The sequence below is a fragment of the Plasmodium malariae genome, assembly GCF_900090045.1.
Source record: "Plasmodium malariae genome assembly, chromosome: 9".
NCBI lineage: Eukaryota > Apicomplexa > Aconoidasida > Haemosporida > Plasmodiidae > Plasmodium > Plasmodium malariae.
This window is the reverse complement of record NC_041783.1, coordinates 1,793,434-1,806,682: the sequence shown is the minus strand read 5'-3', so window position 1 is coordinate 1,806,682 and position 13,249 is coordinate 1,793,434. Positions and strand designations below refer to the sequence as shown.

At 27.6% G+C, this 13,249-nt stretch overlaps 1 protein-coding gene across 1 annotated transcript; it reads left to right on the top strand.

Moving 5' to 3' along the window:
• Positions 1-750: 750 nt before the first annotated feature.
• Positions 751-12,876, top strand: PmUG01_09047800 (guanylyl cyclase, putative; the record flags this gene model as incomplete). The annotated part of the gene is made up of 2 exons (XM_029005183.1): positions 751-3,041; positions 3,192-12,876. 2 exons carry the CDS (start codon positions 751-753, stop codon positions 12,874-12,876), a joined length of 11,976 nt encoding a protein of 3,991 aa, XP_028861798.1.
• Between the last annotated feature and the right edge of the window lie 373 nt (positions 12,877-13,249).

Genomic DNA, 13,249 nt, shown 5'->3' with positions numbered 1-13,249 from the left:
CTAACAGAAGTATACCCTTCGCTTAAATGTCGGTTAAACTTTGGTAAACTCTTCATAAAACTTGCTTAATATTCTCATAAATATCGCACAAACTTCATACGCACTTGGCATACACCTTTGTATATTCTTCGCGTATGTTCATATTTGTTTATACTCAAAACAAAATACAGTATTATATTAGTTTTATTCTTCTATTTTCGTAAAAACTAATATGAATTATTACTATGCCATTTGCAGCTAATATTTTTTAAGTACCATTTATATGGAAGAACGACTTTTTTAACTGTGATATTAAGAAATGTGTAACACGTTTCTACCTTAGAATAGGGTTACACATATATTAATGTAATGTATATGCACGTAATGTATGTGCATGTAATATATATGTACGTAATTTGTATGTATATATATATATATATATATATATATATATATATATATATATATATATATATATGTTTTTTATTTTTTTCTGTCATATCTCTCCTGCGTTTCTTTTTTTAAAACATTCTTAAGTGAATTCAATTAGAACAAATAAATATAAACATATATAAGTGCATGTATATATATATGCGTGTATACATATGCATGCGACATGCTTACAACGTGCCTATTCCCTTCTACTTTCACTTTTTTAAGTTGTAAAAAGAGAAAATGCGCCTATATATGCTCACTGATACATCAAAAGATATGTGAACGTGAATGTTATAACTTGTAATTAATTATGCTAAAAAAAAATTGCTAGAAAAAATGCTGGAAAAAAGAAAGAGTCACGATAAATCAAATAATCGTTATAAGGTAAAATATTCTGAGAAAATGCTCACTAATAATATAAGTATGAAGAATCAGAATTTCAATGAAAATAAGCAGCAAAATGATTTCACAACAGCAGAAGCAGCATGGATAGAAAAGAAGCAAAAATTATACAAAGACACAAATAATCAACCGTTATGGGATTTCAGAAAAATAGAAATTAATCCAACAGATACAGAAGAATTAATTAGTTTTCCAACAAATAAGATATCTTCCAGTAGATATAGTACTTATTCTTTTATTTTTAAGAGTTTATATGAACAGTTTTTACGTTTACCAAATATATGGTTTTTACTTATATCGTTATTAGAATTTATACCAGCTTTTCATAACATTAGTAATTATTTGTATTATTCTAAACATAAGTCTATATATTTACTGTTTTTTTTTATATTTGTATCTATTATGAAAAATATCTACGAAGATTCTAGAAGATCAAATATAGACTCTCAAATGAATAATAGGTTGTGTCATGTTGTAGATGTATCTAATTCTCAATTAAAAGCAGTTAAATGGATGGACCTAACAGTTGGTAGTATTATTCGTTTAATTGAAAACGAACAAGTACCTGCTGATATTCTTTTGCTAAGTTGTAATAATAATGAAGGATTAGTATATGTAGAAACTTCCTTAATAAATGGAGAGACAAATTTAAACAAGAAATGCTGTGTTAATGAAACAAGAAATGAAACATCTATGCATGGTATCTGTAATATTAAAGGGAGAATTATCTGTGAAAAACCAAATAGTAATATGGAATCATTTAATGGATCCTTAAAATTAGATGCATATCCACGTGCTACCTCTTTATCAATTAATAACGTTGTTTTTAAAGGATCCTATATAAAAAATACAGATCATATTTTTGGAGTTATTATATATACAGGAACAGATACGAAAATCATGAAAAATATGTTAAGAAATACCTATAAATTTGGTTATGTTAATAAAGAATTGAATATGTATACAATTATTACCATCTTTTTTACATTAATTTGTGTTTTCATATCCGTGTTATGTAAATGGACAGAAGATGACAAATTTAAAAGTGGAACTCATTTTATGTTAATTACTACAAAAGATAACTTATTTGAATCGATAATTAAATACATTTTGTTATATTCAAATACTATCCCAATTAGTATTCTAATTACTGTTGATCTTATTTCTATATTTCAAAGTATTATAATAGAAAATGATAACCGTATTAGTACATTTGAAAACGAATCATCTGATCCTTCTGCCATTGATGAAAATGAACAAGTCATTGATTTAAAAATGAACAAGTCATGTAAGGATTTTAGAAATTATACTTTTTTTATGAATCATTTTAGTAAAAGAAATTTCAGCAAAAAAAGATATTCCTATACGAATAATGAATCAAATTCTGTTAATAGAAAAAGTTTTATAAGTACATTTCATAAACTAAGTAAAATTAAAAATTATTTTTATAACACAAATAGTTTAATGAACAACTCGAAATCTCAGTCAAACACTGTCAATAATAGGAGTTCAATGGCACTAAGCGATACTATACATAAAAAATATAGAAAGACTGGCTCCTTTTTAGAAAAATTAAAAATTTTCTTCTTCAAAAAAGATGAACATATGAACTTTGATACACATTTACCACAGAATAGCTTTCTATATAAAAAATATATAAAGAATCATTCATATTCTCATGAATTGAAGGGAAAAGAAAATGCAAATGATAAGTGTCGTGGTACCATAAGGGAGAAAGATAAAGGATGTGTGACTACTAAAATGGAGCATGCCATAAATAAAAAGAATAGCAGTAGTTTCAAAAACAGCATCAACATCAATGATAGCAGACACAATAAAAGTAGTAACAATAATAGCGTCAGAAACAACAACAACGACAGTAACAATAATAATAGTATTATTAATATCAGTAATAGTTATAATAAGGGAATTATTTTAAATAGCAAAAATATGCAAAAAAAGGAAAAAGGAATATTACGGAAAGTTTTCCCATTTTTATATAAAACGAAAAATGAAATGCGAGCAAGAGACTTTACCAAAAAAGTAGACAAAGAAAAAGGAATTAATACACCCAATTTATCTAATGAGAAATCTTCCGTAGATGATGATGAATACGGGTGGGGGATATGCTTGAATTCGAATATGCATGGTGATTTAGGAAATGTTGATTTCATATTCACAGACAAAACCGGCACTTTAACAAATAATGAAATGTTCTTCAACATGTGTTCTATAGGTGGAAGGACATACGGCAACAAATATGCAAATAGAAAAAAAAAAAAAAAATAATAATAAAATAATAATAATAATAATAATAATAATAATAATAATAATAATAATAATAATAATAATAATAATAATAACAATAACATTAGCGCCAATAATAATAATAATAATAACAATAACAATAATTGTAATAGTTATAGTAAGAAGAAGAAGAGTAAATCATCCAGTTATGATAAAAAAAGTTCTTGGTGTAAAAATAGAGCCGACAGCAAAAAAACTGCAGACGATAACGAGGCAAAAAAAAATTGCTTTGCTACAAATACAGGCAATAATTTACATCTAGGAAATAGTAATATACACGAAGAAATTCAAGAAAAAGAGATTGTTACGGAAGAGTATGATGTTAGTGCTAATGTGCAAACGCACCGTGATTGTGATAGGAATATTAATAACAATAATAGTAACAGATACAACAACAAACTCAATAACAGCTGTAGTAGTGGTTATGATAGTGATAGTGTACAACTTATGGAAAAGGACGAGGATTCTTCGGATTACATCATGGAAAATATATATGACAAAATGAATAGTGATAATTATATAAAGGAAAATATGGACTATGAGCATGATAAAAATAATCTTAATTATAAATCAAACTCTTCGAGAAATTATAAAGGTAAAAATTCGGGAAATATAAATGGTAGTTGTTTTTATAATAGATATAAATCATCAGAAAATTCATCGACGTCATATTCTTCGTCTTCATCAACATGTTCCTCTTTATCTGATAATTTCAGCTCATCTTATATATATTCATCCTCTAATTATGATAGCATCGAAATGCATAATGACAATGAGAGTGTCAGAAGTTGCTCCAGTTATACAGAAAGACAGAATTTGTATGTACCATTAAAAAATTCAATGAGTAAAAAGAAAACTGAAGAAAAAATAAATGAAAAAGTGAAGCATATGAAAGAATCCACTAGTGGAACCTACTTTTTTTTTAATAAAGAATATCAGAATTATTTAATGCAACAAAAATTTTCAAAGCCAAAAAATTTTAGATCGCATATCAACACAAACCATATAAAAACCCGATGTGATTTTACTGATAAAAGAATATATGTTGATTTAAATTCTGATAACTGGAGAGGTTATTACATAGATGAATTTTTAAAATGCATAACCTTATGTCATACGGTGGTTCCATTTATTCAGATGGATGCTATTAGAAATAAGAACATGCCACATATTACTTCGAAACATTCAAAGGGTATCTTTCATTATTTGGATAATCATAATCATGCGAATAAATTTTATAATGACATAAACAAAACTAGAAATGAATTAAATTTTCAGAGATACACTGAATATGATAATGGTCAAGGTATTAAAACAAGTAATAGATTATATAAAGATTTTGATAAAATAGACAATTCCTATAATTTAGATAATGATAAAAATTGTAGAAGTAAAAGTAACGAAAACAAATTAACCATTAATGAGAAAAAGAAATGTGAAACAAATTTATACAACTACACAACATTAACCAACTTTAAGTATAAAAATAATAATAAGGGAAATGATTTAAAGTTCAGATATTTTTTTAACAAAAATTATAGAATAAAAAAAAGGAGTTTTAGATCTTCTAAATGCTCCGATATTTACAAAGGTATAGAAAATACAGAAACCAGTGTATGGAGGAAATATCCAAATTTGAGTAGAAATAAAAATACCTTTTCATGTGAAAGGATTAGTGAACACCGTGATAGTGGATATATATCAAAAAAACATAGTGTAGTTTCCTTTAAACAAATATCAAAAGAAAAATTGCTTTCTTTGAATAGCTACACAGTCAATGGAAGCATTGAAAGAGCAAAGTACAAAAGTAAATATCATAACGTGGACGATAAAAGTTTTGAACTTACTTCTTTCGTTAATGAAAAAAATTTGGGAAATTCTGAGTATGAATTCGACAAAAATAAAAACATGAAATTTATGGATAATTACCCTTCAGAATCAAATATATATTTAGATGCTATAAAATATCAGTCTAGTTCCTTAGATGAAGAATGTTTAATATATACATGTAACTATTTAGGCTATAGATTAATATTAAGGAATAAAAATATCATGTGTGTAGAAATAGGTGGAAACTTTTATAAATGGAATATCATTGGTATTAATGAATATACAAATAAGAGAGGAAGAATGTCAATTGTCGTTAAACCTGAATTTATGCATTCTGGGTCTATTCTGTATGTCAAAGGTTCAGATACGTCTATTCTCTCACTGTTAAATTTAAAGTATAGCAAATTTTTAGACAAAATAAAGAGTAACAAAAGAATAAAAAAGAACAGCCATGATGTCAGCAGCAACGACAACAGTAGCATAAACAACAACAAAAGATACAAAAAAAACTACAATGGAAGAGGGAAGAAGAATAGAGAAAAAAGAGACCGACGAGAAGGCGAGAACATTTCACTGAAAAAAAGATTTTTCGACCTGGAAAAACACTCCTTAAAATCTGAGCATATTGAAAGTATCGAATATGAGAATATTAGTGAGAAAATATTTTGCACTAATTATTCTGATGAATATGACGAAAAAAATGAATATTCTAATCTAAACGATTTAAGGGAGAGAGAAATATATGCAAAACGTCAACAATACAAAATTAAGAAACGATATCGACAATTAGAAAAACAACTACGAAAATTTTCATTGAAAGGGTTGAGGTCAATGATATTCGCGTTTAAATATTTGAATGAAGAAGAGACTATTAAATACAAGAGGATGTACGATGATGCATGTTTGTCTATATATAATAAAGAAGAAAGATTAATGAATGTAGCGGAAGAAATCGAAAAAGATTTAATCTATCTAGGAATAACTGGAGTTAAAGATAGATTACAAAAGAAGGTAACTAAAACGATGGAAATTTTGAGCCAATCTGGAATCCGAATTTGGATGTTAACAGGAGATAACGTTGAGTATTCTTTACACATTTCATTTTTATGTAAAATTTTAAATTCTCATACCAAAATATTTCATGCTATGCTTGAGAACAAGAATTATAAAAAATTAAAACGGGAAGGGGCAGCATTATATGAGTTATTTCAGGCGGAAAAAGAAGAGAAAAAATGTTACGAAAAATTATGTTTATTAATAAACGGTAAAAACTTACAAACATTTTTAAATCATAGTGATTTACAAACGCATTTTCTAAATATGGCTTGTAGATCTGATGTCGTAATAGCTTGTCGAATAACAGCTAAGCAAAAGGCATTTATAGTTCGATTAATTAAGAATAGATTATCTCCAACACCAAATACATTAGCCATAGGAGATGGAGCAAATGATATTGCAATGTTACAAGAAGCTAATATAGGGGTAAGTATAATGACTTCGGAATGTATTATATCTGCAGGATATTCAGATTACTGTATAAAAAATTTTTGTTATTTAAGGAAATTATTATTTATATATGGATCGAAACATTTATATACAATTAGTATTATGTTATATTGGAGCTTTTTTAAAAATATTATTCTTATACTACCAATTTTTTTTTATCAAGCTTATGCCGCCTGGAGTTGTGTAAAAATATATCCAGAAATGTTATATACATTTTTCAGTATTTTTTGGGTATTTATACCTATAATTTATTATATGTTCCTACAGCATAATTTGAATTATGATATATTATATAATATTCCTTTATTTTATGCACTAAGTAGAAGAAAGTACAATATGAACATCTTAAAATTTTTCTCTTGGATAATTGAGGCTATCTTTTATGCTGTGATTATATTTTTTTTTTCTTACATAGCACTTAAGGAAAATTCTCATCTGAATAATGGAGAAGTAGTCACAATAAATACCTTTGGAAATATATGTTTTCTAGGGAGTTTATTAATTTCTATTATGCGTCTTTTCTTAGAAGGATCTTTATGGTCTCCATCAATACTCATTACGTGCTTTGGTTGTTTTCTTTTTGTTTTTTTCCCTTCAATGATTTTTATTTTTTTCGCTTATGTGTCAAATGAATATATAAGAGAGGTATTTAGGCAAACCTTTTCTTGGAATCCTTTATATGTTCTTTTAATTTTATGGTTTACAATATGTATCATCTCGTATATATTTATTAATTTTACAAAAACTATCTTGTTCCCTAATATATATAATGTAGTTAATCACTGGATATTTGAACAGTATCAAGAGAAGCATAATAAATATAAATATGCTTATTTTCTATCAGGAAAGAAAAAATTTTTAAGCTTAAAAAGATTTAGCAAGAAATTAAAATTTAAATTTAGAAGAAATATAAACAAGACATCTAATTTTAAAATTGACGATAAGCATAATTCTCTTGAAAATACGTTAATAAGTAGTGCAAAAAATTATAAAAACAATCAGCGATACATTAAGAATAACTCCTTTTCTAAATACTTCCATAAATCGAGGAGCTCAATCATTGATCGTAACATTCATAGTAGTATTGCCAATTTGGATTATAATAACACTGATTTTGACGAGGAACAAAAATATAGAGGGTCACAAGTTACCTTATCGGAGCAGGCGGTTCACGGGATGGGAAATTTTGACTCTACTAGAAAAAGGGGGAAAAAAGGAATTACGGAAGAATATAGAGAGGGGCAAATGGCAAAAATAGATAAAAGGGAAAGCACAAATAATAACATTAAAAACACACAGAACAATCAGGTTAACAAAGTTCAGGTTAATCAAATGAAGGAAAAAGAGTTAAGTGTACATACAGGTAAGGAAAATGATACAGATGAAGAGAATACAAAACAAAGGCATTCAGATAAGACATATAAAAACGAGGAGATAAAAAAACGTGAAATTGATGAGAAGGCTAAAAATGATACAGAACAAAGTAAGAGGAAAAGAAATGAAAAAGGTGGAGATAAATCACCATTTGTTGAAACCGAGAAGAAAACTACAGAGGTAGATACATGTAACAAAATATATTCTTTCCAACTGAAGAAGGAAAAAGCAAATCAGGCAATTTGTGAAGAAGAAAAGAATCAGAGTATTTCCAATTGGTCCAATAAGTTTAATATATTTAATAAAATATGCAGTAACGAAAATGAGGAAAAGGACTTCTTTAAAAGTGATGATAGATGTCTAGTTAACAGAGGTTTACTTAATTACAGAAATAGCTTAACATATGATGAAACAACTATAAGTGGGAATGGTTATTATATAGAAGATAGTTTTCCTATGGATTTTAGATCAGATGAATATTTGGAATCAAGTTCTAGAATTGATGAATCCCTAATGGCAGAAATGAAAAATTGTTTAAACCCATTAAAAAATACGTTTCTAGTTGATTTATTACCTCAAGGGAAACGTTTTCGAATTAACGAAGAGCATATATTTTTTAAAAATAATGAACGTATGGAAAATATACCTGAACCATTAGATGTTAATAAAAGAAATTATTATATAATTCAAAATAAGGCTGCATATTATGATAACGAATCGACATCCGAATTTTCCTATACAAGTGCGGATAGTTCAAATTATAATGGCAATAATAAAAAGAAAAACGAAAATGAGAATGCACAAAAAGAAATTGTGAAAGTGACCAATTTAATTAATAGATTCACATTAGCATTTAAAGATATGCAACTGGAATCAGGATTTCAAATACATAAAAAGAATAAATTTTACAAAACATTAATACCATGGTATCGTTTTATTTTTATATTATTAGGAATATTTTTTTTATATATTTGGAAATTAGAATCATCATTAAATGAATCGTGGTATATGTCACCAAATACTTCCACGGGTTTATTTGTATTAATTTTATATCTCGTATTTGAATTAATCTTACTAATTGCAACAGTTACCACATTTTTCCCCATTATATTTATAGAAAATTTTAACAAAATTATCAATTCATTGGTAATATTAATAATAACTCATCATGTGGTTAGTTATTCCATTACACACACAGATGGAGTCTTTCAAGCAGTTCTTTTTCCCTTATACACATTTGTTATTTTAAGATTACCCTTTGTTAACGCTGTATTTTGCAATATTATTTTTTTAAGTCTGTTCATTATTAGGTTTAAGGGAGACCATTTTTTAGATAAAAAAAGCTTAGCTCATTATATCCCTTTGTTTATTGGTGTTGACGTTTTTGTCGGTTTTGTAGGTTATCGTCTTGAGTTTAATCAAAGGAAAAACTTTTTATTGGAATATTCGGTAGAATCCTCTAGAAGAAAACAGAGGGAAATATTAAACACCATGCTTCCTGCTTTTATTGTGGATGAAATGATATATTCTGAATTAAATGAAGAAGGTATACCTATATCGTTGAAAGCAGAGGACATAGATACTGTTACGGTGATCTTTTGCGATATATATGACTTTCAAAACATTGTAGCTAATATTGAACCTACAAGATTAGTTGAAGTGCTAGATAGACTATTTTTATGTTTTGACAAATGTACTGAGCAATTTAACTGCACAAAAATTGAAACAGTTTTTGAAACATACTTGGCTGCATGCGGATTGGTGAAAAAGGAAGGTGACAACAGAAGCGGCAGCAGCAGTAATGTTAATAATGACAACAACAGTAGTATTAACAACTGTAAGAATAACACATATGACAAAAATAATAAACATTTTGAGGAGAGTAACGAAAATTATAACAATATGTGTGGCAAAACTAAAGGCCAGGAAGACGCTCATGATTCAATCGATTTTGCTTTATCAATTCTTCAAGTGAGTAGTCATATTAAATACGAAAAAACAAAGCAAATGGCAAAAAAGAACGACTGCTATGAACATGATAATGCGGATGAGCATGAGAATATAAACAATTCAGTGAATAATATGACACAAGGAAAATCCTTAGAGAGTAGACCAACCAGAATTAGAGTTAAGATTGGAATACATTCAGGAAGAATTATTGCTGGTGTTGTAGGATCTAAAAAACCGCAATATGCTCTTTTTGGTGATACGGTTAATACAGCATCTAGAATGAAAACAACAGGGAAACCTGATTATATTCATTTATCAGAAGCGACGTATGACTTGGTTAAGGATGATAAAACATTAATTTATGAAAAAAAAGAAACAGAAATAAAAGGAAAAGGAACTATGACCACATATTTAATAACATCTGTTATTGGGTTAAATTATCCATTTGTAGATGAGAATGTGGACAGAAAGAATCATTTTTTTTCTGATTTTTATGCAGATAATAATAAACTAAATAATTCTATAAATTATGATAAAACACAAAATATATTAGATTATTATTCAAACAAAACAAATCAATATAATGAATACAATTTAAATGAAAGTACTTGTAATATTGATATGAATAACTACGGTAATTTTGACAATGAAATAAACAATGATTACGTAAATTTGAAAGATTTGTCCTTGAATGATTTGCCCAATGAATATATAAGAGATGTTAATATGCATTGTTATGAAATTATAAAATTAAGGAATCTAAAAATTGGTGCAGCTCTAGGTTATCAGTTGAAACAAAAGGATTTTCTTAATATGTCCTTTTTAAATAATGAACTTCATAATGATTCTACAACAAATTTCAATCACTACCTTGAAAATAATAAAGATTTTGATGATATTAAAGATTTTAATACTACCTATATGAATAAACTTTCCTTGAGTGATTCATTGTACTATTTGAATGATAATTTAATAAATAAAGATCAAAATAGTGAAATTATCCAAAAAAAAACAAATCCAGAAATCATGAAACAAGTCAATGCGCAAAGCATGAACAACCTTACATATGTTGGTATAGAAACTCATGATGAAGACGATGACGAGGATTATAAAAATGTGCAATTATGTGCTAAAAAATGCAGAACATGTAGTGAGAGATATTGTACTGTTAGTAACTGTATTAATTATGATCATGTAAACCACGTAGCCTATCACAAAATGTTGAATAACAAGAGAAGGAACTATCTTAGGAGCATCATGAAGAAAGGTAAAAGGGATGGAGAGACAGAAACGGGTGGGGAATCGAAGCACCAACTGAAGATGCAGAAGGAGAAGAAGAAACAGCAGGAGCAACAACAAAAACAGCTAGAAGCGGATGAAACCTCTAAGAAGGGTGCCCTAAATATGTCGGGGCTTACTTCGTGCTTATTGAAAATATTTACTTTTTCTAGAAAGGGAAAAAAGGAAAAACACAATACCATATGCAAAAAACAAGACCAAGAAAGGGGAAAAGGGATAGCTTCCATAAGTAGCGAATGGATATTTTTAAAATTTAGTGACAAGAATTTAGAGTCTAAATATAGGTCTCATTTTTATAGTAACAAATCTAATCTAAATTCAATTGAGCAAGCACTAATAATTTTTCTAGTAGCCTTTGTTATGCAAACATTAATTTCAAGTACAGTACCAATAGTATTTGTAGATCATAAAAGAGCAACTCAAACGCTACAAGTTAATTATTTTATATATTGGTCTGTGAGATCTGTGTATACATATCTTGGTTTTATGTTGTGGTTATTATTTCATTATAGAACTAGACCTGAAGTTTCCTCTTTATTAAATATTAAATGGATGATATTTTTCTTAAATTTATTATTCATATCAGCCGCATGTGTTTTTTCAGTAGCATATTTATGGTCTATATCAGAAACGGATCAAACGACATCCCATACTATATGGATGACAAATGATACTATAGAATTTTTCTTTTATTTAGTCATATTACATCATAACACAGGTATGTTATTTCAGACATGTATATTAGTAGACCTGTTGTTAATTACTATGTCTTTGACATTTATATCAACGAGTGTTGTAAAAACAATAACTACAGACTCAACTCTTCTGCTTATACCATGGTACGTTGCCTTTAATTTAATATCAACATATTGTAAGGAATCTATTGATAGAAGAACATTTTATGCAAATGAGAGTGCAAAGAAGACAGAAAATAGAGCCACAGAATTGTTAAATGATATGCTTCCTAAACATGTGTTAGAAGAGTTTCAACAAGATAAATTAAAGCTAGCTTATACACATGACAGATTGACATTTCTTTTTGCTGATATATGTGGATTTACTTCATGGGCAAATGGAGTAGATGCTTCAGAAGTCTTAACATTGTTACAGAAATTATTTGCAAAATTTGATAACGACAGTACAAAATACGGTTTATATAAATTATGCACAATAGGAGATGCATATGTAGCTATAAGCGAACCTGTCACAGAAGACAACCAAGATTATGACCCTGTAGATGGTACTGAAAGAGTTCTAGAAATGGCATATTCAATGATAAGAATTATTAAAGAAATAAGAGAAAAATTAGGTATACCTAATCTAAATATGAGAATAGGTTTACACTATGGTTCATGTGTAGGTGGGGTTATTGGGTCCGGTCGTTTGAGATATGATTTATGGGGAATTGATGTATTAACAGGTAATCTTATGGAAAGTAATGGTATTCCAGGTAAAATTAATGTTTCTGAAACTCTTAAAAATTTCTTATTGCAACAATTTAAAAATAGATTTATTTTTAAAGCAAATACAACTGTTAGAGTTATTTACAAAGATGTCAAATGTTTTATTATTAATGATAAAAAAGAAACTGATTCCTCTAATAATACAAAAACATTACCCAGTAGAAGCCATTTATTTAATAGAAAATTCCAAAGACAAAACCATCTGGGGACAAACCGACTTGACAATAGAAGAACAAGCACTTTATCCATATCTACTCGTAACCTCAGCAATTTCAACGGTAAAAAATTTTCTAGCAAGGATCTCTATTACATAAACGTCAACAACTCTTAATCTAATTTGTAGATCGTTAGAATAAAAATGAGTCGAATCATGGAGAAGCATCGTCTATATTTTTGCCCCCCCTCAAATATGTGAGTACATATACATATATACCCACGTTTTGGTACTCAAATTTTATGTTAACATTTGTAAAATTGGCATTTAATAATTTTGTATCATTTATTGATAACTATGTGTTTTAAATAAATAAATATATATATATATATATATATAATTTTCCCTGTTTTTTGTGTGATTATTTGTGCTACTCATAATTAACACATTATATATAATTCTTGTAATTAAATTCTACTATATTTTATTATATTTTATATTTTAATAAAAAATAAATCCGATAATAATTCCTAACAACTGTATGTTATAT